At 46.7% G+C, this 21470-nt stretch overlaps 1 protein-coding gene across 1 annotated transcript in view; it reads right to left on the bottom strand.

The window, feature by feature from the left end:
• Nucleotides 1–21470, bottom strand: part of CARMIL1 (capping protein regulator and myosin 1 linker 1) — a 158488-nt gene that overhangs the window by 29760 nt on the left and 107258 nt on the right. Inside the window, exons 24-27 of the mRNA XM_036273498.1 lie at nucleotides 19647–19745; nucleotides 12615–12743; nucleotides 11891–12019; nucleotides 8936–9111 (exon numbers count right to left, since the gene is read on the bottom strand). Of these exons, the coding sequence (XP_036129391.1) occupies nucleotides 8936–9111; nucleotides 11891–12019; nucleotides 12615–12743; nucleotides 19647–19745 (533 nt within the window). The remainder of the gene's footprint in view (nucleotides 1–8935; nucleotides 9112–11890; nucleotides 12020–12614; nucleotides 12744–19646; nucleotides 19746–21470) is intronic.

A 21470-nucleotide genomic window follows, 5' to 3' on the forward strand; every position in this document is an offset into this window, starting at 1 on the left:
CAGATCCATCCCCAAGCAACAGAAGCACAGACCAGCAGCTGAGACCCATCCCCAAAAACTACAGCAAAGGCTGAGCAGGAGTTGAGCCCAACGGGGTAGCAGCACTCCCCAGCCACCAGTGGCGGGACCTGGGGTTCCACAGAAGCCTGTGCCACTCAGCGGCCCACAAGAGCGGTAGGAAGCCAGACCCCAGAGAGACTGGTGTAATCCAGCTGCCCACCCATGGGAACTGCAAGATGCACCCGGGGGCACCAGAGAGGCCTGTGCGACCCAGCAGGGACTGTGACATCCAGTTACCCGTGGGACCTGCGGGGTGCTGAAGCACCAGAGAGGCCTGTGCAACCCAGTAGCCTTTTACATAGGCATAGACATAGGTCCCCAAAGGGACTGTGCCATCCAGTTACCCACAGGACCTGCAGGGTATGGGGGTACCAGAAAGGTCTGTGTGAACCAGCTACACGAAAGATAGGCCTAGAGGATATGAAAATGGAGGTGGATTGAACAGAAGCTACGCAGACGATCTCCCAAGACCAAACGGAAATTAAACTAAAATAAAGATAAATCCTCGAAAAAAAGCAACAGAAAAGCAGCAGGACAGGACCATATAACCAGGGCCACTGGTAGAATCTGCGGAGACACGAGAGGGTGCGGGCTGGGAGCCCATGGACAGCAGCAGTCTTACTGTGAGCAGTGCCGTTGGGGAATAAAGACCAAGCCCACTCCACAGTGCAGAGAGCCTAGACAGAGTGCTAAAACAGCCACAGCCACTCACGTGGGGACTACGGCAGAGGGAGGGCAGACTGGGCTGGAACTCTGTGGGGACACCTGGGATTTGGAGGGCATTCAGAGTTTTTGCTGATTTGTGGCCACAAAGGACAGTGGCCAGTGTGCTCCTTCCCAGAGCTGTGGGGAAAAGTAGCAGGCCCCCCCCCCCAAAGATTCAGCCTTTCCCAGGTGAGGCCAAGAAATGCAAATTGAGGCTCGTTAACAACCAGCATCTATCCCACCCTCTGGAAATTCTTTTATGCACAACACCAGGGCTACATTCCAAGGCACTGAGTAACTGAGACTACTAGCCACCAGGAAAAAGTTAGAGGATAACTGAATGCTTCCTGGGCTTGCAAATCTACCCAGGAAAGTAAGAATTGACAGTGGTGTTTAACGTGGACGCAGCCAGGCTCATACAAACCCAGTACAGGGAGCCACAAACAGCAGAACACCAACACCCACAGGAAAATTTGGCAGGCTCCAAAACCCACTGAGATAGCCAAAATGGTGAAACAAAGAAACAAATCCCAAATGAAAGAACAAGCGAACTCTATTGAAGATAAGATCAATGAAATGCAGTTAAGCAAATTATCAGAGGTAGAGTTCAGAGCCATGATCTTGAGGAAGCTCAACAGCATCAGTAAGGACATCAGCACCATGAGTAAAGATACAGAAACACTGAAAACCAACCAAGTGGAAATGAAGAATGACATAGCAGAAATTAAGAACACATTGGAAGGACTAACCAGCAGAGTAGAGGAAGCTGAGGACCGGATCAGTGAATTAGAAGACAGGGTAGAAAAAATCAACAAATCAGAAAACCAAAAGGAAAAAACAATTAAAAAACAGGAAGACAGCTTAAGAGAACTATGGGACAATGGGAAACGTAATAACATTCATATCACAGGAGTCCCCGAAGAGGAAGAAAATGAGCAAGGGTTAGAGAATATATTTGAATAAATGGTAACAGAAAACTTTCCTAACTTGGTGAAGGAAGAAGGCATTCAAGTTCAAGAAGCACAGAGAGCCCCAAATTAAAGACACGAAACAGGTCCACACCAAAATACATAGTAATTAAAATACCCCAAATTAAAGACAAAGAGAGAATCCTAAAGGCAGCAAGAGATAAGCAACAGGTTACCTACAAAGGAAACCCCATAAGGCTCTCAGCTGACTTCTCAACAGAAACACTACAGGCCAGAAGGGAATGGCATGAAGTAATCAAGGTCATGAAAAACAAGGATCTGAATCCAACACTACTCTCTCCAGCAAGGCTATCATTCAAAGTAGGTCAAATAAAGAGCTTTCCAGACAAAAAAGGCTAAGGGAATATATTAACACCAAACCAGCACTGCAAGATATGCTAAGAGGACTGCTGTAATTAGTAGAAGAAATAGGAAGAAAAATAGAACCAAACTAAACAAAAACGGCAATAAATAAGTACATTATCAATTATCACCTTACATATGAATGGTTTGAATGCTCCTATAAAAAGACACAGAATAGCTGACTGGATAAGAAAGCATGACTCACATATAGGTTGTTTACAGGAGACCCACCTCACAACAAAAGATTCACATAAATTGAAAGTGAAGGAATGAAAAAAATCTTTCAAGCAAACGGAAAGCAAAAAAAAGCTGGGGTAGCAATACTCATATCTGAAAAAGTAGATTTCAAAATGAAGGCCATAACTAGAGACAAAAAACGGCCACTACATAATATTGAAAGGATCTATCCAACAGGAAAATATAACCTTGGTAAACATATCAGCACCCAATTTAGGAACACCAACATATATTAAAAATCTTCTGGAGGACTTCAAAGGAGAAATCAATAGCAATACAATCATAGTAGGGGACTTCAACACCCCACTAACATCACTGGATAGATCTTCTACACAAAAAATTAACAAGGAAACAAAGACTCTAAATAAAGACTCTAGATCAAATGGATTTAATAGATATCTACAGAGAATTACACCCCAAAACTGCAGAATTCACATTCTTCTCAAGTGCACATGGGACATTCTCAAAGATAGACCACATGTTAGGGCACAAACTCAGTCTCTACAAGTTCAAGAAGACTGAAATCATATCAAGCATCTTCTCAGATCGCAATGGCATGCAACAAGAAATCAATTGCAACAGGAACGTGCAAAGACATTTGAAAACATGGAGGCTAAATAGCATGTTATTGAACAATGAATGGGTTACCATGGAGATCAAGGAAGAAATTAAAAACTTCCTGGAAACCAATGAAAATGAACACACAACAACACAAAATCTATGGGATACAGGGAAAGCCGTTCGGAGAGGGAAGTTCATAGCACTACAGGCCTACCTCAAGAAGTAAGAAAAATCTCTAATAGACTACCTAACCTCACAACTTAAAGAACTAGAAAGCAAACAAAAAGAAAACCCCAGAGCAAGTAGAAGAAAGGAAATAGTAAAGATCAGAGCAGAAATAAATGACATGGAGACCAAAAAAACAATTCAAAGGATAATGAAACAAAGAGCTGGTTGTTCGAAAAGATAAACAAGATTGATGGACCCTTAGCGAGACTCACCAAGAAACAACGAGAAAGAACCTAAAATACACGGGATCAGAAATGAAAGAGGAGAAAAAATAACTGACACCACAGAAATACAAAGGATCATTAACAGATATTATGAACAATTATACGGCAACAATTTCGACAATCTAAGAGAAATGGACAAATTTCTAGAAACATATAATCTTTTAAAACTGAACTGGGAAGAGATAGAAAACTTGAACAGACCAATAACAACAAAAAAAATTGAAGATGTAATCAAGACTCTGCCAGCAAACAGAAGCCCAGGCCCGGACGGCTTTACAAGGGAATTTTACCGAACATCCAAAGAAGAACTAACACCCATTCTCCTCAAACTATTTCAAAAAATTCAAGAGGAAGGAAGATTTCCAAACTCGTTTTATGAGGCCAGCATAATTCTAATTCCAAAACCAGAAAAAGACACTACAAAGAAAGAAAACTACAGGTCAAAATCCCTGATGAACATAGATGCCAAATCCTGAACAAAATACTAGCAAATCAAATCCAGCAATACACCAAAAAAATTATTCACCATGACCAAGTGGGATTCATCCCATGGATGCAAGGCTGGTACAATATTCCCAAATCAATAAATGTGATACACCACATAAACAAAATGAAAGATAAAAACCATATGATCATATCAATAGATGCTGAAGAGGCATTCGACAAAATCCAGCACCCAATTCTGATAAAAACGCTCAGCAATATGGGAATAGAGGGATCATATCTCGACATAATAAAGGCCATATATGAAAGACCTACAGCCAACATCATACTCAATGGGCAAAAACTAAAAGCATTTCCCTTAAGAACAGGAACAAGACAAGGATGCCCACTTTCGCCACTCTTATTTAACATAGTACTGGAAGTCTTAGCCACAGCAATTAGACGTGAAGAAAAAATTAAAAAGGGATCAAAATTGGAAAGGAGGAAATGAAACTATCATTATTCGCAGATGACATGTTACTATACATAGAAAACCCCAAAGACTCCATCAAAAATTTACTAGACTTAACAAATGAATTTGGCAAAGTAGCAGGATACAAAATTAACGTCAAGAAATCGATGGCATTCTTATACACCAATGCTGAACTTACAGAAAGATAAACTAAAAAAAATCCCATTTACCATCGCAGCAAAAAAATTAAGATACCTAGGAATAAACTTAACCAAAAAAATAAAGGACCTATTCACAGAAAACTACAGGTCATTGAAAAAAGAAATAGGGAAGATACAAAAAAGTGGAAGCACATACCTTGTTCATGGATTGGAAGAATCAACATCATTGAAATGTCCATATTACGCCCTGGCCAGTTTGGCTCAGCGGTTAGAGCGTCGGCCTGCGGTCCGGAGAGACCTGGGTTCGGCTCCCGCTAAGGGCACGTACTTCGGTTGCAATTTGTCCCCGGCCCTGGTTGGTTGTGCGGGTGGCAGCCACTCGATGTGTCCCTTCACGTCGATGTTTCTCTCTCTCTCCCTTCCTCTCTCTCCCTCCCACTCTATCTGTACAAAAAAATGGAAAAATATCCTCGGGTGAGGATAAAAAAAACAAAAAAAAAAAGAAATGTCCATATTACCCAAAGCAATCTATAGATTCAACACAATCCCCATCAAAATACCAATGACATACTTCACAGAACTAGAACAAATACTTCAAAAGTGCATATGGAACCAAAAAAGACCTCGAATAGCCACAGCAATCTTGAAAAAGAAAAACAAAGTTGGAAGGATCACACTACCAGATGTCAGGTTATACTACAAAGCCACTGTAATCAAAACAGCCTGGTACTGGCACAAGAACAGGCACATAGACCAGTGGAACAAAACAGAGAACCCAAAAATGGACCGAAGGCAATATGCTCAATTAATATTTGACAAAGTGGCAAGAGCATACAGTGGAGTAAAGACAGCCTCTTTAATAAATGGTGTTGGGAAAATTGGACAGCGACATGCAAAAAAATGAAACTAGACCATCAACTTACACCATACACAAGAATAAACTCAAAATGGATAAAAGACTTAAATGTGACTCATGAATCCATAAAAACTCTAGAAGAAACTGTAGGCAAGAAAATTTCAGACATCATACGCAGAATTTTCACTGATAATTCACAGAAACAAAGGAGAAAATGAACACATGGGACTACATCAAATTCAAAAGCTTCTGCGCAGCAAAAGATATAATCTTCAAAATGGAAAGACTACCCACTGTATGGGAGAGCATCACTGCCAATGATATATCAGATAAGGGGTTAATTTCTAGTATATATAGAGTACTATACAACTCAACAAAAGGAAGACAAAGAACCCAATTAAAAATGGGCAGAGGAACTAAATAGACACCTCTCCAAACAGGACATACAAATTACTAAGAGACATATGAAGAAATGCTCAACATCACTAATCATCAGAGAGATGTAAATTAAAACAACAATGAGGTATCACCTCACACCCGTCAGAACGGCTGCCATCAACAAATCATCAAACAACAAGTGTTGGCGAGGGTGTGGAGAAAAGGGGACTCTAGTACACTGCTGGTAGGAATGCAGACTGGTGCAGCCACTACAGAAAACAATATGGTGTTATCTCAAAAAATTAAAAATTGAACTGCCATTTGACTCAGTTATCCCACTTCTAAGAATATAGCCTAAGAAGCCTGAAACACCAATCAGAAAGAATATATGTACCCCCATGTTTGTAGCAGCACTATTTACAATAGCTAAGATCTGGAAACAGCCCAAATGGCCATCATTAGACGAATGGATAAAAAAGCAGTGGTCCATATACACAATGGAGTACTATGCAGCTGTAAGAAATAAAGATCTCTTATCCTTTGAGATGACATGGAAGGACCTGGAAAGTATCATCCTAAGCTAAACAAGCCAAACAGAGAAAGACAAGTATCATGTGATCTCACTTATTTGTGGACTATAATGAACATAACAGTCTGAGGAATGGGGTAGTCCCAGAGACATGGAAGTGGGTACAGACTGACAATCCCTAGAGAGGGGGTAGTGGGGGAGAGGTAAACCACAGAACTTACATGCATATATGCATGAACAATGGACATGGACAGCAAAGCTGGGGACAGGGTGGGGAGGGAGGGGGAGGAGGGAATCAGTAGGGGGAAAAGGAGAAACATGTGTAACAAAAATAAATTGATTAAAAAAAAAAAAAACTGCACAAAATAAATAAATAAATAAAAATACAGCTCTGGCCATTTTTACTCAGCAGTTAGAGGGTCGGCCCTCAGACCAGAGAGTCCTGGGTTCAGTTCCCACTAAGGGCACGTATCTCTGTTGCAGTTTGGCTCTGGCCCCGGTTGGGGTTGTGCGGGTGGCGGCCAGTAGATGTGTCCCTCTCACTCTCCCCCTCTCCCTCCCACTCATGCAAAAATGTCCTCCGGTAAAGATTAAAAAATACAGATTCCTGGGTCCCACCTGGGGGCCTAAGAATCCAAGTTTAACCATTTTAAAATTTCCAATGTTTGAGAATTTTACTTTCTCATAAAACTAGAGGTAGTAGTTTCTCCTTTTCTCCCTCTCTCCCTCTGATATGAGGAGGATAGTTTATCTGTTTCAAATCATAGCACCAAAATAGATCTCTAAATATGTATTTTTTTTCTTTATTGGTTTTAGAGAGAGAAGAAGGGAGAGGGAGAGGGAAATAGAAACATCGATGAGAAAGAACATCGATTGGCCACCTCCTGCATGCCCCCCACAACCTGGGCATGTGCCCTGGCTGGGAATCGAACCAGCAACCTCTGCACTAGCATGAGTCGACACTCAACCACTGAACCATACTGACCAGGCCCTGCTGGGCTTTAAATTGAATATTTAATGTCTCTCATTACTCTATCATTTTGCTACTGGGTGCTGGACTTGCTTTCTGACTGAAACTCTGGTTTGCTCAATTTTAGAGGAGATGAATAATCAACTTAACCTGCATGTGCACCCATGTACACGAACCTGTGAGTGCACGCATGTCATGGATGTGTACTGCATGTGTGCGTGCATGTGTGTGCATGTGCGTGCATGTTGATGCTTGCATCCTGTCGGTACTGAGCAGCACAGATGATAAAAAACCCAGGGAGGAGCTGGTGACATCTGATCAAGTCACTAATGTCAGGACTTCTATTCTACTGTCTGTCTTTCAGAATTGGCCCGTTTTCTAGAGAAGTGACCGTGTCTCACAGAACTTGCTATTCCAGTGAAGCCATCAGATTATGACCTGTTGCTGGTTCAATGCACTCTCATGAAAGAATGGTGGCCGGCCCTGGCCGGTTTGGCTCAGCGGTTAGAGTGTTGGCCTGCGGTCCAGAGAGACCTGGGTTCAGTTCCCACTAAGAGCATGTTTATCCCCGGCCCTGTTTGGGTTGTGTGGGTGACAGCCTCTTGATGGTCCCTTTCACGTCGATGTTTCTCTCCCTCTCTCTCTATCTCTCTCTCCCTCCCACTCCATCTGAACAAAAGATGCAAAAATGTCCTTGGGTGAGGATAAAAAAAAACACAAAGAATGGTGGCCAGTATACTTCTCCTCCTGAATGCTTATGGGACTTCAATAAAACATCTGAAACTACAGGTTATAGAAACATGTACACACACCTCGTAAGTGCTAAATTCATAAACTCTCTAGTCTGCGGGTTCCTATACACCCTGTCAAAGTCTGTGTCAAATTTCTCAAGACCTCTCAATTGTCTTACAGCGCAGCTAAGTGGGTGCTAACATCTCTTTCTCTAAACACACGGAGAAGACGGCCACCCAGACCAGGGCTGAGCGGTCAGTGCAGAATCCCCCCGCCCTCTGAGCCCCAGACCCAGCCTGCCGGCCTTGCAGTTCTAGAATGCGTAACATAATTTTGGGCTTCTTTTGTGTTTTACTCTCATTTTTCTTGCAGGCTGTCATTTAACATTGTGTGTTAGCACAACTCCCACCTTTTCGGATGAGAGCTGTATTTGCGCCACTTCTAAATATTCTTATCGTGATTCAGAAACGGTCAAGTGGGAACTTGGATATGTTGCTGACGTGGGCTCCTAGTCCGCGGTCCCCACGTCTGTTCCCACAGGCAGGCGATCATCAGCTCAGGGCTCAGCGCAAACATCCAGGAAAGTCTATTGCTGATCACACCTTCTAAATATTTCTATCTTGGCACATTTTCACACTTCATGAAGCAGAAATCTACATGAACCCCCTCCCCCCAAAAGCACCATCAGCATGCACCACCTCACAGAGCCGCCCACGGAAGCCGGTGGGACAGCAGGGATGTCACAGGGGCCTCTGCCTTCACAGCCTGTGCACACGCCCCCGATGGTTCAGTGGGCGACAGCAGACGGATCCCAGTGCTCAAGGGTGATTTATGACAGCAAACGACAAGCTTTGGCAGTAGAGCAAGGAGATGAGAAACACGCCGCTATTGGAAATAAACACCAGGAAAGAGCAGAGCGCTGTGTGCTCTCCAGGGACACAGCCCCTGAGGCTGTCTGCTTCTGGAGTGGTCTGAACCGGTGCCGGGGCACAGCTGTCCGTGTGGAATCCCCACCTTCGGACACGCCACACACACAACGCGGGGACACTGGTACTCGCGCCAAACTACCTGATTTTGTTCAGGATGTCCACCCCCGACTGCTCCAGCAGCACGTTCTTCACAAAGGTCCGCGGGATGGACATCTTCTCGGCGCTGGCATGAATCAGGTCCTGCCGGATGTGGGCTTTCTTCATCACGTTGGGGCACAGACTCTCGGCCGCGTCCACCATGGACTCCAGCAGTGCCTGCAATGCAGCACAGTGAGGGGCCAGGGCGACAGGCAGGGGCACCATCCACGGGGACGGGGTCACAGGCTTTTTTCTTTACAAAGAAAAGTTTCTGTGCCAGGGACAACGGTCACTGTCATGACAACAAGAAGTACATGAACAGACAAGACATCGATGGGCTCTGTGTAAACCAGGTTAATGACGGCAATCCAAGCACACTCCCACACAGGCACATCAGGGTCTGAAACGTCTCCACACACAGTGTGCGTCCAACGGTGAGTGGGTGGGGCCCGCGAGGACCATTCCCAGCGAAGGAAATTTGCGACTGGCCTGAGACGGACCAGGTGGCAGGTGAGTGTGGGGAGGATGCCAGTGTTTGTGTCAGACCTAAGTTTGAACCCTCACCAAGTGACACTGGGGTAGCGACTCACCTCAGTTTACTTTCTTCACCTATAAAATGGCAAATAAAAAAGTTCTTGCCTCCTGGGATTTTTTTCTTTTTTTTAGAGACAGAGTAGGAGGGAGAGAGAGAAAGTGAGAGACACAGGTACTGACTACCTCCTGCACGACCCCAACCAGGGCTGGTGGGGACTGAACCTGCGACCCAGGTACATGCCCTCGACCGGAATCAAACCAGCGACCCTTCGGTCTGCAGGCCAATGCTCTAACCGCTGACCCACACCTGCCAGGGCCCTCCTGGGACTACTGTAGACAGCACATACGTGATGTGTTCAGCACAGCATCCAGCATACGACAAAGTGGGGTCGTCACAGATGACACTAAACCTAGCATTGCAGGGTCACTGTCACCTGCCTGTGGCAGCCGCTGGGACGGCCTGAAGTAACCCTAGGCACTCCCTAACGCCCTCCCGGCTCCTGGGTGGGGGCCTCTGCTCAGGAACACTAGACATTTCACCTGCAAACGTCAGCCCATGACCAGGATGGCCCGGTCCACAGAACTGCGGGACAACGGACCATCTGTGCTGTCCCCTGGCCACACGGGCCGCCGAGCACTGCAAATGTGGCCAGAGTAACTGAGAAGCTGAAATTTAGGTTTTAGTCCACGTTAATCAATTTATATTTAAATGAGCCCGTGTGGCTGGCTCATAAGGAACACTCTGGACAACTCGGGTCTAAGGCTGACCTTTCCCAGAACAAAACCAGGAGCAGCTGCGTCCACTCGCTCCTTCCCACGTCGGCCCCTCCTCGTGCTCCACGTGTGTTTCCTTTCTAACCTCAGAGCACAAACCGGGCATCGTCGTTGTTGTATTTTAATCAAATAAATTGAATCAGACCCTGAGCAGCCATCCTGGCGCCTTCAGGAAATACACGTCCACACCAGAGCTCTGGAATCTTCATCTGCTTTGGAAAACCCGAAGTGCAGGGAGGGAACCTGGGCCCTCGGGCCAGGCCAGGAGAACACGTGCTGAGGCCGTCCGCAGCCAGCAGCCACACCTCCTCCGCACCTGAGACTGGAGTCCTGAAGGACATCAAGACTTTCCAAGGCCAAGCGCTCTCAAAATTTAAGTCCAGAGGGGGAAAAATGAATCTTTGTTTTATGTTAAAATTTTCAAGTCTCACTTATTCATCTATCACTTAAATGTTTGTACCAAACAAAGGAAAAACTGGTGTGGGGGTCATTTTAAAATACCTAAACCAGCCCTGGCTGGTTTGCGTCAGCGGTTAGAGTGTCAGCCTGTGGACCAAGGAGTCTCGGGTTCAATACCTCCGTTGCGGTTCGTCCCTGGCCCTGGTGGGGGTCCTGCAGGAGGCAACCAGTCCATGTGTCTCTCTCACATCAATGTTTCTCTCTCTCCATCCCTCTCTCCCATTCTGTCTGAAGATAAATGGAAAAATATCCTCGTGTGAGGATTAAACAAAATGTTTAAAACACCTAAACCTGGCCAGTCCAGAGAACACAGCATCTTCTCGAAGAAGGAACGTCTCCAGACTACTTTCTCCTCCAGGGAGTTTGCTGAGAAGGCGGTTCATCGGCCATTTCTTTTGCTTTTCTGAAGAAATATTTTTTCAAAGATGGTCCAAAGAACTGCTTGAAATTATTCTCATCCAATATTCAAAATATCTACCGCAGATCATCATGCAGGGTGATCCCGTGTGAAAGCTGGGGGAACCCAGATTCTCGAGGGACCACGACCACCAGCACAAGGGGGCGCAAGGAGACCCGGCCGTCCCCCCAAGCCAGGGAGCTAACAGCTAGCAGCAAACCCAGGACACATATCCAGGCCTGTGGGTCCCTTTTAAAAAAAAAAATCACTATAATAAAATTTACATTTATAAACTAATCCATCACTTTAGCTTTTGCTGGTATAGCAGGGACTTTTTTCAGCCAGGGAACCTACAGCCAAGTCTCTGCCACAGTGGGTACCCCGTGACTGCCTGAGCCCCCCGGTCGGTCTCTCAGGGCTCCTCCCCGGTACTCGGAGCTTCGCCTGTCAGCCTGCCGCCCCCATCACAGGAAACCACAGAAGACATGTTTTCCAAAAGCAGACTCTGTTCCCTGCCACACACCAGACGTTGATCACTCTCTTTTCAGGGACAACCCGTCACAGGCCAAGTTCATTTAGAGATTTACCATCAAAAACGAAATGGAACTTGATAGGTTTTCTTGATGTCATCATATGAGAAGTCATTCCAAAATGTATCCAAGGCTGGAAAAGGCACAGCCGTCATTTCTACCCCTGTGTACATGTGTGGCCAGGGGACCACGCACAAACCTGTAAAATCACAGGGGGCTATGTCGTGACAATGCATTTTCCAAAGTAACAGGACACACAAACCTTTAGCTGTTCATCCACAACTCTGGTGACCTCCCCGGCCATCGACTCCAGCGTGTCCTGAATCGGGCTGGACAAGCCACTGGCTCCCGCCCAAGACGCACTGCCAACGTGGTATAAATTCGGTAACAACTGTAAGAAAAATAAAAGAACCTGTCCATAGTTAAATAACATTTACATAAACACTAAAGTCCTTGCAGAGTTACTAAAAAGGGGACAGAAATATCAGGAGTGGTAATGTTTGATCCAAGGCCCTGTGCACAGATTAGTAAACTGAGGTCCAGTTTGAAAACCACAGGGACAGTACAGTCCCTGATGCACTCATGTGGGGCATAAGCAGACCTGAGCCCCAGGGCTCCCCCATGCAGAACAGCCACTGTGCATGTGACACCAACAGCAGAGCCAGGACCAGGTCACACTCTGGGGACCAAATTCTCCCTGGAGAGAGGCCTCCTGGGGAGCAGGCAGAGGGGCGCCTGGCCTGGGCCAGCAAGCGGAAGAAAGTTACGTGAATTGTGACTCATCTAGACTACAACTGCCTGTCCACCATTCAGGATCCAATGGCTTCCTCTGTCCGTCACATTGGCCTCTGCACCCCCACGGGTCCAGAGAGGAGGCAGAGATAAATTCCGTGACCTCCGGCACTTGTCAGCGACCTTGGAATTGAGCAGGAAGGAAGGCTGGAGCTGGCTTCCATCAGGCGCCACGTGGCCCGGCTGGAACTCACCGTCTTGGAGTTCTTGGCGTCCCGCATGAGCCGCTCCGCCGACTTCAAATCTTCCTGGACAGCGTCTCCCCCGCAGTTCCGCAAGGAGTTGAGGTGATCCTGGACCTTCACGCAGATCCTGTCAATCATCTGCCCACACGTGGGAATAACAGCCAGCATCCCGGCGACATGGCCGGCATTCAGACAGAAAGAAACAGAACAAGTGAGGGGAGGACTTCCCACGGAAACCTTCGAGAAGGCAGCTCGGGGCCCATTATTAACTCATCCACTCATATGAGAAACCCTTGGCAACATTAATGGCAGGGAAGGGGTTCTGGTCCCCTTTCCTGCCTAGGAGAAGGCAGCGTGGAGAACCCAAGTGAGTACTTCGCGATGGCTCAGAGTCTCATAGCGACTCAACATTCTGCGAGATAGGAACCCCCTTCGTTAACTCCTCATGAGTTCCCGCTGAGTGCCAGGCACGGTCTGGGTACCAAGGAGACAAGAGGCACAAAATGTGCCGCCCCGACAATTACAGAGGATGCCCACAGCCAGCTGGTCTCGTACCTTGGAAATCAGATTATCCCTGGAATCAATATCTTTTACATTAATTCAATGATACCAGGTAGTTTTCTATAAAACTTAAGAGCCACCCAAGAAAAAGCCAGCTGAGGTTTTATCATATTGACTTAGGCAACACCGAAGTTAATAACGTCTAGTTTCTATTCCTCAGAGGCCCCTCTCCCAGGTTAATCACATCGGAATCATTTCCACTGTTGCAGGGATGGAACTTCACACCCAACGGCATGTGGTGGGTCACTACTGTAGACAGGAATTGCATGAGGGCAAGATGCTGCTTCTTGTGTTTGTATTTCTATTATGTCTGACGTAAAGATAACCACAGTTTAAAAAGCTCCAATGTTTTGTTTTGTTTTTCAAATGGTTTTAAGATGTTTTTTTCTTTATTGATTTGAGAGAGAGAGGAAGGGAGAGGGAGAGACAGAAACATCGATGAGAGAGAACATGATTGGCTGCCCCCCACTGGGGACTGGGCCCACAACCTGGGCATGTGCCCTGACCAGGAGTCGAACTGGCGACCTCTTGGTGCCTGGGTTGACGCTCAACCACTGAGCCACACCAGCTGGGTAAAAGCTCCAATGTTTTGATCAGACGGCAGGTTGTCTATTTCCTGTCCGTAAAAAATTATTAACTCTCCAGACACCTCACATGTGAAGAGTCCCACCCCATTGGCTCCTTCATCAGGCAGGGGAGACACTGGTTTATTTAAATTCACACTTCTCTGTTTTGAGTTATTTGATGTTACAACTAAAGAAAGCCAGAGTCGCCCCTTTCCCCATAAGTTCTGAAACGACAGAACACTTAGGGTCTGGCCACAGAGCCGGCTGCTGGCTGCAGACCCCGTCCCCATCTTCCTTACAAAGTCAGGTTCATGCACACCTTCCCACCCTCTCCTGTGTGTTATGCACACCACTCAAAGCACCTGTTCTCTTAAAGGGCCAGCCCTGCTAAAGTTCATGTATATTAAGAACAGCTCCTATTACAATAAAATGTACTGAGGCCACAGAAGTGACTTTCCGGAGTTCCCCACAGGACACAAGTCGTAAGAATCGTGTTTCTCCCCCCACAATCTCCCTCTGACTAAATCGAAGCACCAGAGAACTATGTCTTTTTTTAAATCTTCTTAATTGATGTACATTCTAATGCTTCTAACCACTGTCTTGATCTGTGCTTCCTAAAGGAAAAGCGGCCATCCGTAGTCCATGTCTCACCAAGCACAAGGGACACCTGGTTTCAGGAGCCACACATGCTAAGAAAGGAACCAGTACGCAGCTCAGAACGCAAAAGGCTGGTCCGTGAGGCGTGTGGATGTAGCACCACAGTTATCACCTTCAGCCACAAGAGACCGAGGACACCCCTGCAATGTGTGCCCTAAAACACCGAGAGAGGGTGTTTATTTATTTTTTTTCTTTATTGATTTTAGAGAGAGAGGAAGGGAGAAGGAGAGACAGAGAAACATCGATGAGAGAGAACATCGACTGGCCGCCTCCTGCACGCCCCCCACTGGGGATCAGACCCACAACCTGGGCATGTGCCCTGACTGGGAATCGAACCAGTGACCTCTTGGTACAGGTTGGACGCTCAACCACTGAGTGACACCGGCCAGACAGAAGAGGGGCTTGAAATGAATGCAAGAAGATGATCTTCAAGTGAAAGTTTTTTAAGTCCCACCCAAAAGAAACAAACATTTTGTTATTCATTTCAAGTAAGACAATGTCTCACAAGTCTGAGTCTTCTGGACATGAGCTCGCGAAGGGTCAGCACAGCCAGCAGCTCGCACTCGGACACTTCACAACCCAAGAGCTCAAAGCCCAGAACCCACTTAAGAATGATGACACAGAAATGTTTGAAAAAAGGAAATTGAGAATTTTGCTCACAGTTAATAACTCAAGTCTCTAAGGTGGAACCCAAATGTGAAAAAATAAGATGACAATCTGAAAGACTGTCCTCTCCGGGTTATCCCATCAGAGGAGACAGGGTCAAGGACTGCACCCCAACCTTTGGTTTAACCTCATCCCATTTTTCTAAAGCAACCTAGAAAAGATGTTGATGCCATTGTTTGAGAAGAAACCATACTCTCATTGCTGGCCACGGTCTTCTTTACTAAGCCCTAACCTGCCTTCCCACTCTGTTCCTGCAGAACCACTCCCCCCGAGGACCCTGAAGACCCCAAGCTCCAGACCACATATCAGTCTTGCTCAGTCAGGCCACAGCTGAATCTTCTTCCCTAATCTTCTTTCTTTCAGGATTCACATTCCTGCAGGGACAGTCCTGGGACCCCGCACCTTCCCCCTCAGGTCATGTCTCTGAACTCTCCCGTCGAGGACCCTAGGAGCCGAGCCCCAGGAAGGCGGGCTGTCACACAGGGAGCAGACGGGGAGTGGGAGGGGCCAGCCCTCCGCAACGACAGGAAGCACGCTTCCCTTCATGTAGCACACCACACATCAGCTCTCCCGCAACTAAGTCACAGCCCCAGCTCGCGTCACGTGACGACTCGGCTCTTTCAAACGTCCTGGGCTGTGGAACCCAAGAGCAGGATTTCAAATTGTCAGCGATGAAGCTGTCTCGGGCTGTTCTCAGCTCATTACATGGTGTCTGGTTCCAGGAAACAGCCGATTCATGGAAAATTATCTTCCTCCTTGTTTACTTCTTTATTCAACTCAAGAGAAATAAACACCTGGCACTGAATGAGACAGTCCGGAACAAAAAATATCCCCTGGCCACCAAGCAACTTACAAACCTAGATGTAGAAAGAAACATTCTTTTTTTTTTATCCTCACCCGAGGACATTTTTCCATTTTTTGTTCAGATAGAGTGGGAGGGAGAGAGAGGAAGAGAGAGAGAGAAACATTGACGTGAAACGGACACATCAAGTGGCTGCCACCCGCATGACCAACCAGGGCCGGGAACAAACTGCAACCGAGGTACATGCCCTTAGTGGGAACCAAACCCGGGTCTCTCTGGACCACAGGCCGACGCTGTAACCGCTGAGCCAAACCGGCCAGGGTGAAAGAAACATTCTAAATCAATAGGAACATAAGCCCTCAGAACACCAGCCCTCAGACCAAAAGGTTGAAGGTTCGATTCCAGTCAAGGGCACGTACCTGGTTGCAGCTTTGATTCCTGGTCTCAGTCGGGGTCGTGCAGGAGGCAACCAATGGATGTGTCTCTCTCATATTGATGTTTCTCTCCCTCTCTCCCTCTCTCACTCCCTCCCCCCCTCCCTTCCTTCCACTCTCTCTAAAGGTCAATGGAAAAATATCCTCAGGTAAGGATTAACAAAACAAAAAAATTAAAGTGCTATATAATTTAATAGCTACAAGGACTGTACCCTACAGTACTGTCTGCCATATAACAGACCCTATGGGTGCTGAGTAGACAGATCTAAGAAATATAATTATCCTTTTTTTTAAGAGTGAGAAGGCTTAAGAGCCGAGATCGGCAAACTGCGGGCCACCCTGGGCCTGTTTTTCTAAATGCAGTTTCACGGGGACAGGCAGATTCACACAGATGCGCATTGGCTGCTCCCACCACAACAGCAACGCTGAGGAATTGCCATGGAAACCACAGGGCTGCACCGCCTGAAATACTTCCTATTTGGCTTTTCTTTTTTTTTATTTTATCTTCAGATAGAGTGGGGGAGGGAGAGAAAGAGCGAGAGACATCGATGTGAGAGAGACACACTGAGTGGCTGCCACCCACACAACCCCAACCGGGGCCGGGGACAAACTGCAACGGAGGTACGTGCCTTTAGCGGGAACCGAACTCGGGACTCTCCAGTCCACGGGCCGACGCTCTAACTGCTGAGCCAAACTGGCCAGGGCTTCCTAGTTGGCTTTTTGAAGAATAAGTTTGCTAACTCCTCCTTCGGAGGGTCTGAGATGGAATAGGAGACGGCAGACCTTCCGGTGCTCAGGACAAGGCTCCCGCAGAGCAGCTGCCCAGCCAGGGCCTTGTCTGCCTTTTTGATGCACGTTACAGATGCCCTCCTCTGCCTCTCTTCCAGAGAAACAGCTTCACCTGTGCCCATCAGTGCACCCGCTTCCCTGTCACGGTGTGCTCAGTGCCAAGCACTGTCCTGTGCTGTGACAGCTCCTTCGTACGCAGCCTGTTCTGACTGCACCAGTGCCCCGAGCTCAGCGCGGGCCTGTCTTCCTCGTGCTGACACAGGCTCCGCGTGCTCCGCAAACACCCTGTGGTCCGCGGCTGATACTTTCAGAGGAGAACAGTCCACCCTCTCAGTTATTATAATCCCTTTCCTCCCTACAGTTGAACAGAGAAAAGCTCTTGAGTTTCTCTTCAGCACCTAAGTTTTAATTAATATCAACAAATTCCTCACTACTCAGAAGAACCTGGGAATGTATTTCGTGCTCAGGAGCAAGGCGTAGAGAGAAACAGAACATCTCCAAGCGGCCATCTGATTCCCCTCAGATTTCGTCACCTGCGATCACGAATTCCTAATATTTGTAGATAGAGCTGAAATACACCTGCCTGGCCATCTTTTTTTTTTTTTTTTTTTTTAATTTTATTTATTTTTGTTACAGATGTTTCTCCTTTTCCCCACACTGATTCCCTCCTCCCCCTACCTCTCCGCCCTGTCCCCAGCTTTGTTGTCCATGTCCATTGTTCATACATACAAGCATGTAAGTTCTGTGGTTTATCTCCCCCACCACCCCCTCTTCTGGGGATTGTCAGTCTGTACCCACTTCCATGTCTCTGGGACTACCCCATTTCTCAGACTGTTATGTTCATTATAGTCCACAAATAAGTGAGATCACATGATACTTGTCTTTCTCTGTTTGGCTTGTTTAGCTTAGGATGATACTTTCCAGGTCCTTCCATGTCATCTCAAAGGATAAGAGATCTTTATTTCTTACAGCTGCATAGTACTCCACTGTGTATATGGACCACTGCTTTTTTATCCATTAGTCTAATGATGGACATTTGGGCTGTTTCCAGATCTTAGCTATTGTAAATAGTGCTGCTACAAACATGGGGGTACATATATTCTTTCTGATTGGTGTTTCAGGCTTCTTAGGCTATATTCTTAGACGTGGGATCAGTGGGTCAAATGGCAGTTCAATTTTTAATTTTTTGAGATAACACCATATTGTTTTCTGTAGTGACTGCACCAGTCTGCATTCCCACCAGCAGTGTACTAGAGTCCCATTTTCTCCACACCCTCGCCAACATTTGTTGCTTGATGATTTGTTGATGGCAGCCATTCTGACAGGTGTGAGGTGATACCTCATTGTTACTGGCACAAGAACAGGCAATAGAGACCAGTGGAACAGAACAGAGAACCCAGAAATGGACCCAAAGCAATATGCTCAATTAATATTTGACAAAGGTGGCAAGAGCATACAGTGGAGTAAAGACAGCCTCTTTAGTAAATGGTGTTGGGAAAACTGGACAGCTACATGTAAAAAAATGAAACTACACCATCAACTTATACCATGCACAAGAATAAACTCAAAATGGATAAAAGACTTAAATGTGACTCATGAATCCATAAAAATCCTAGAAGAAACTGTAGGCAACAAAATTTCAGACATCATACCCAGCAGAATTTTCACTGATACATCACCTAAGGCGACAGAAGCAAAGGAGAAAATGAACACATGGGACTACATCAAACTCAAAAGCTTCTGCACAGCAAAAGATACAATCAACAAAATGAAAAGGCAACCCACTGTATGGGAGAACATCATTGCCAATGATGTATCAGATAAGGGGTTAATTTCCAAAATATATAGAGTGCTCATACAGCTCAACAAAAGGAAGACAAAGAACCCAATTAAAAAATGGGCAGAGGAACTAAATAGACACCTCTCTAAACAGAGCTAAGAGACATATGAAAAAATGCTCAACATCACTAATCATCAGAGAGATGCAAATTAAAACTGCCTGACCATCTTAAAAGGCACAAAAACCAATCATCAATTAAAAGTGTCTAATTACTGCCCTGGGCAGTTTGACTCAGCAGTTGGAGTGTCAGCCCATAGACCGAAGGGTCCCGGCGGGGCTCCCCCAGAGTGCGCTGGACTTGGCATGTGGGTGAGGCTCAGGCCTGCAAGGAGAACCAGCTGTGTCTCCTTTCCGGAGGAAAGAACAGAGGAAATGACTCTCAGTTCCCCGATTCCCGGTCAAGGGCACGAACCTGGGTTCTAGTTCCATCTTCAGGCCTAGTTGGGACCATGCGGGAGGCAACCAGTCAATGTGTCTCTCTCGCATCGATTTCCCTGTCTCTCCCACTTCCTTCCTTCCAAACTTAAATATATATCTCGAGTGAGGATTAACAACAAAAGAGTGTATTTAGGGTTAGAAGTGGCCTGCATTTCCCACCCTGTGCATTGCCCCCCAAACCCTACTTACATTTGTGTCCTTTTCAGAAACTAGTTCAGTCTCCCTGGGAGAGAGTCACAGGACAGAATTCCCGTGCGCCACTCTGAGCCAGGGTCCAGCAGCCCGTACCTGCTGAGTGGTGCTGGTGACGATGCCCTGCTGGAGGCGGTAGGCCTGCTCCTGGAGGTACTTCCTGGTCTCGTGGTTCCGGAGCAGGTAGTTTTCTATCTGGAAATAAAGCACGTGTCTCTCAAGAACACTGCGAGACTCGGCAGAGTCCAGCTGCACATGAAACCGCTGGCCGCCAAGCCTAAAGCCCAAGCCCTCATCGCGCACCCTTCCAGCACCCTGACCCCCAAGACTTATGAGAGGGCCCTGGCCACCTGGTGATGCCCTGCGGGTTTTCTTAGGGAGAGAAGTCACTTTCGGGTAACCAGCGTCATTTTTAGGTGGCTCAGGAGTTGACAGAGCTCAGTGGGCATTTGGTTGCCACAGGGCTAAAGACTCCATTAGTGACCGTCCCCGCCAGGCACACGGCCTCAACGCTGTCTCTCTTGGGAATTTTTAACCTCCGAGCAGTTTGAAATTAAAGGAACCCCCCCAAGGGGTATGGATGCCTTTCTGTGCAGCTCTGAGCCAGGGATGGAGAACATTCTTTAAGGGGTAAAAAGGAAGAGGTAGGTATAACACTGGAAGCATCCAGGCTGGTCCAACCCAAAGACTCACTAAATCCACCAAGTTTTCATACTTTCTCACAAACAGGACTGATTCAGCAAAACTAGTGAAAATTGTTTTAAAGAATGAGTTTCCATAGAAAATAAGAAATCTCGAAGTTGGTTGACAGTTTGCATTTTATACATAGACCATCTCCTGTAAAAAGTTCAAGTGCACAAATTGTAACTAGGTTGAAATAAGCATTGAAGGAGAACCATAAGCAATGGATACAGTTGAGCAAAGAATGGAGGGTTAACTTGGGAATGATGGAATGACGGATAGCCCGGAAGATGTACTTTAAAGAATAATTTGAGATGGGTAATTGCGCTCTGTTTTTTTCAGTTGTTATTTTTAATAACACCACTTAACCACTTGGCTTTTAATTTGTCCCTGTCGCTCCCTGTTTGGGAACATCTAATAACTGAAGCTTTCTGTGTTACTACATTTTCCTTGTCCCAAATGACTACTACTTAATACCCATTAGGACCAATGAAAATACTATCATTACTATCACCCCAGGAAACCATAAAGCAGAACAAAATGCAGTGTTCTACCAACTCTACACAATGAAAACAGAAAGACCCCTGAAATCAGACATCATGAAAGTAGCACCTTTAATACATGACATTCCAGCCCATTTGCTCTCGCTGGTCCCCAAGAAGTCACCTCTTTCCACGGTAACATGACCACCAACACACGAGGTCTCTGCTCCCGCTTCCTGCAGGAGGTGGGCGCACCCCCCCCCCCGGCCACTTTGGGCTCCTGCTGCCATCTGTCCCTGCACTTGACCTAGTCGCACAGGCCAGCTCTGGGAGCAGACTGCTCGCTCAGGAGGTTCGCGCACCCCCAGGCGGTCCCCGAGAGCACCCCTGGTGCTGCCCAGACCAAGCCTGGAGGGAGAGCTTTAGAACACGTAACTTGTGAACTCACTGCTACCAGCCAGCGACAGCAGGGAGCACAGTGACGGGTCCTGCGTGCCGGCAGTGCACTCGTCACCCTGGGTCTGTGATCTTGGATCGACGGGGAAACTTCCAGGTCCAGGACAGACACCCACATCCCAGCGGCTGAGGACAGAGCACTGGAGGGGCTGGAGTTGTCCCCAGGTCACAGGAGGCTCTGGGGAGGGGCTAACTCCAGCAGGCCTTGGCTGTGGAAACAGGCTCTGGGTGCCTTTCAAAGCGGCTCCTCTTTTCCTCCCCCCGCCAGAAACACAGAGGGGCGCTCCTACAGTTTTACTCT

The sequence above is a fragment of the Molossus molossus genome, unplaced genomic scaffold (genome assembly GCF_014108415.1).
Source record: "Molossus molossus isolate mMolMol1 unplaced genomic scaffold, mMolMol1.p scaffold_m16_p_20, whole genome shotgun sequence".
NCBI lineage: Eukaryota > Metazoa > Chordata > Mammalia > Chiroptera > Molossidae > Molossus > Molossus molossus.